The sequence below is a fragment of the Manihot esculenta genome, chromosome 16 (assembly GCF_001659605.2).
Source record: "Manihot esculenta cultivar AM560-2 chromosome 16, M.esculenta_v8, whole genome shotgun sequence".
Lineage (NCBI taxonomy): Eukaryota > Viridiplantae > Streptophyta > Magnoliopsida > Malpighiales > Euphorbiaceae > Manihot > Manihot esculenta.
The window spans coordinates 19,153,005-19,155,192 of record NC_035176.2 but is presented as its reverse complement, the minus strand read 5'-3'; the positions used below and the strand labels follow the sequence as shown (position 1 = coordinate 19,155,192).

General features: G+C 40.0%; 1 protein-coding gene across 1 annotated transcript; it reads left to right on the top strand.

Annotated features, from left to right (window-relative positions):
• Positions 1 to 748: 748 nt before the first annotated feature.
• LOC110607839 (chloroplast stem-loop binding protein of 41 kDa a, chloroplastic-like) lies at positions 749 to 1,791 on the top strand. Its single transcript, XM_021747003.1, is given in 3 exon segments — positions 749 to 1,165; positions 1,268 to 1,389; positions 1,536 to 1,791. Coding segments are annotated over 3 exon segments (795 nt in total).
• Positions 1,792 to 2,188: the final 397 nt, after the last annotated feature.

Here is a 2,188-nt window from a genome sequence, read left to right as displayed (position 1 = left end):
ACAGTACCCTATGTACCCACCCCCATCTTTCTACCCAGGTCCAGCGAACCCTACCCCAAGGGATGTTGCACCTTCTCCACCACCAGCAGAACCTACTGTCCCAGAAACCCAAATACCTAAACCTACCTCATCTGGAGGGAGCAAGGTCAAGATGACCGATTACATGAAGTTGGGTGCTCCCCAGTATGAAGCAGGTGATGACCCGTTTGAGTACCTTGGGAGGGTCAAGATGATTACAGATGAGATAGGAGCTGATGATAGTAGAGCCATTCAGATGGCTGGGTTCACACTGAAGTGCAAGAAGGCCCGTGAGTGGTTCAAGAACTATATGAACCCGAGGTTGGATAGTCTATCCTGGGAGGAGTTTGCTAATGAGTTTGCGGGATGGGCTTTCCCTGACAGTTCAAGGGAGTTGAAGATGATTGAATTTGAGCAGTTGAGGCAAACAGATGAGATGAGTGTGGATGAGTACACAAACAGGTTTTTGGAGCTATTGTCGTTTGCCGTTTGCCGGGTCGTTACACATCATGTAATACATTTTTGGGAAAATTAATTTTTAGTCCCTAAGGTTTAACGTAATTAACACTTTTGTCCCTCTATTTTGACGACTCAACACTTAAGTCCCTCACTTTCTCTTCCGTCCGAATTCGTAGTCCTTCCGTCAAAAATAGCCGTTCGGTCAAAGAGTCAAAGGTGAGGTGAAATTTTTTATCTAAAATACCCTTAATGAAATTGTTAAAACCCTTGAATGAAATTGTTAAAACCCTTGAAATCCCTCCATCCTTTTTCTCCCTCATATCTTCTCTGTTTCTTCCATTCATCCTTTTTCTCCCTCATATTTTCTCTATTTCTTTTATCATCTCCGCGTATCTCTCTTTCTTCTCCTTCCTCTCAACCCTCCCCTCTCTCTTCTTTTCTCTCCATTTCTCCAACTTCCTTTACATACCCCACATTTTCAAGGCGCCTCTCTGCCTCAACCTTCACTGTCAAGACTAGTGCCGCAAAGAAGAATGTCCTTATAGTTAACACAAACAGCGGTGGTCATACAGTTATTGGCTTCTATTTTGCGAAGGAGCTTCTGAGTTCTGGCCATGAGGTTACTATCATTACGATTGGTGATCAGAATTCTGACAAAATGAAGAAGCCGCCATTCAGCAAATTCTCAGTGAGTTCTAGAAATCATTAAATAATTCTTGAAATTTCCATGGGAACTTGATGAAATTTCCACGAGAACTTGATTTCTTTTATCATTTTCTTTTTGATTTAGGAAATTGTGTGTGCGAGATAGTAGATAGTGTGGGGAGACCCAGCAGAAGTTGGAAAAGCTGTGGAAGGAGCAACCTTTGATGTGGTGTTAGATAATAATGGCAAGGACCTTGATGTTGTGAGGTTTTTCAACATTATGCCTATTAACTCAAACCCATTATTAATATAAGCAACCAATCCTAACCAACCTTCACAAGCAAGCCTGTAGCGGACTAGTCCAAGAACAAAATTGACGATGTTTGGTTCTAAACAGGGATTGTCTGGAAAAGGCCAGTGCCCATCCCTGGATCTGGGATGCAACTAACTGATATTGCTCATGTTAGAGACTTGTCCTCTACGATTACAGCAGTTGTTGAGAACCCAGAAGCTCCAAGTAACAAAATATTCAATTGCGTATGCAACCGTGTTGTAACTATGGATGGAATGGCAAAATTTTGTGCACAAGCTGCAGGACTATTAGTTGAAATTGTGCATTATGATCCAAAAGCTGTTGGAGTTGATGCAAAGAAAACTTTTTCTTTCTGAAAAGAAATAGAGAAAATACGAGGGAGAAGAAGGATGGAAGGATTTCACGTTGAAAGGGGGTTTAACAATTTCATTAAGAGTATTTTTTGTAAAAAAAATCTTACCTCTCACCTTTGACTCTTTGACCAAATGGCTGTTTTTGACGGAAGGACTACGAATTCGGACGAAAGAGAAAGTGAGGGACTTAAGTGTTGGGTCGTCAAAATAGAGAGATATAAGTGTTAATTACGTTAAATCTCAGAGTCTAAAAAGTAATTTTCCCTACATTTTTTATTGTTTCAATCATTAAATTTTTAATAAATAATTAAAGTATCAATTTCAATAAATACTTTTAAACCGCACTCAAAGGTAGGGCATTTCCCATTTTTATAGGAACTTCTGTATCAGAAATAATGGT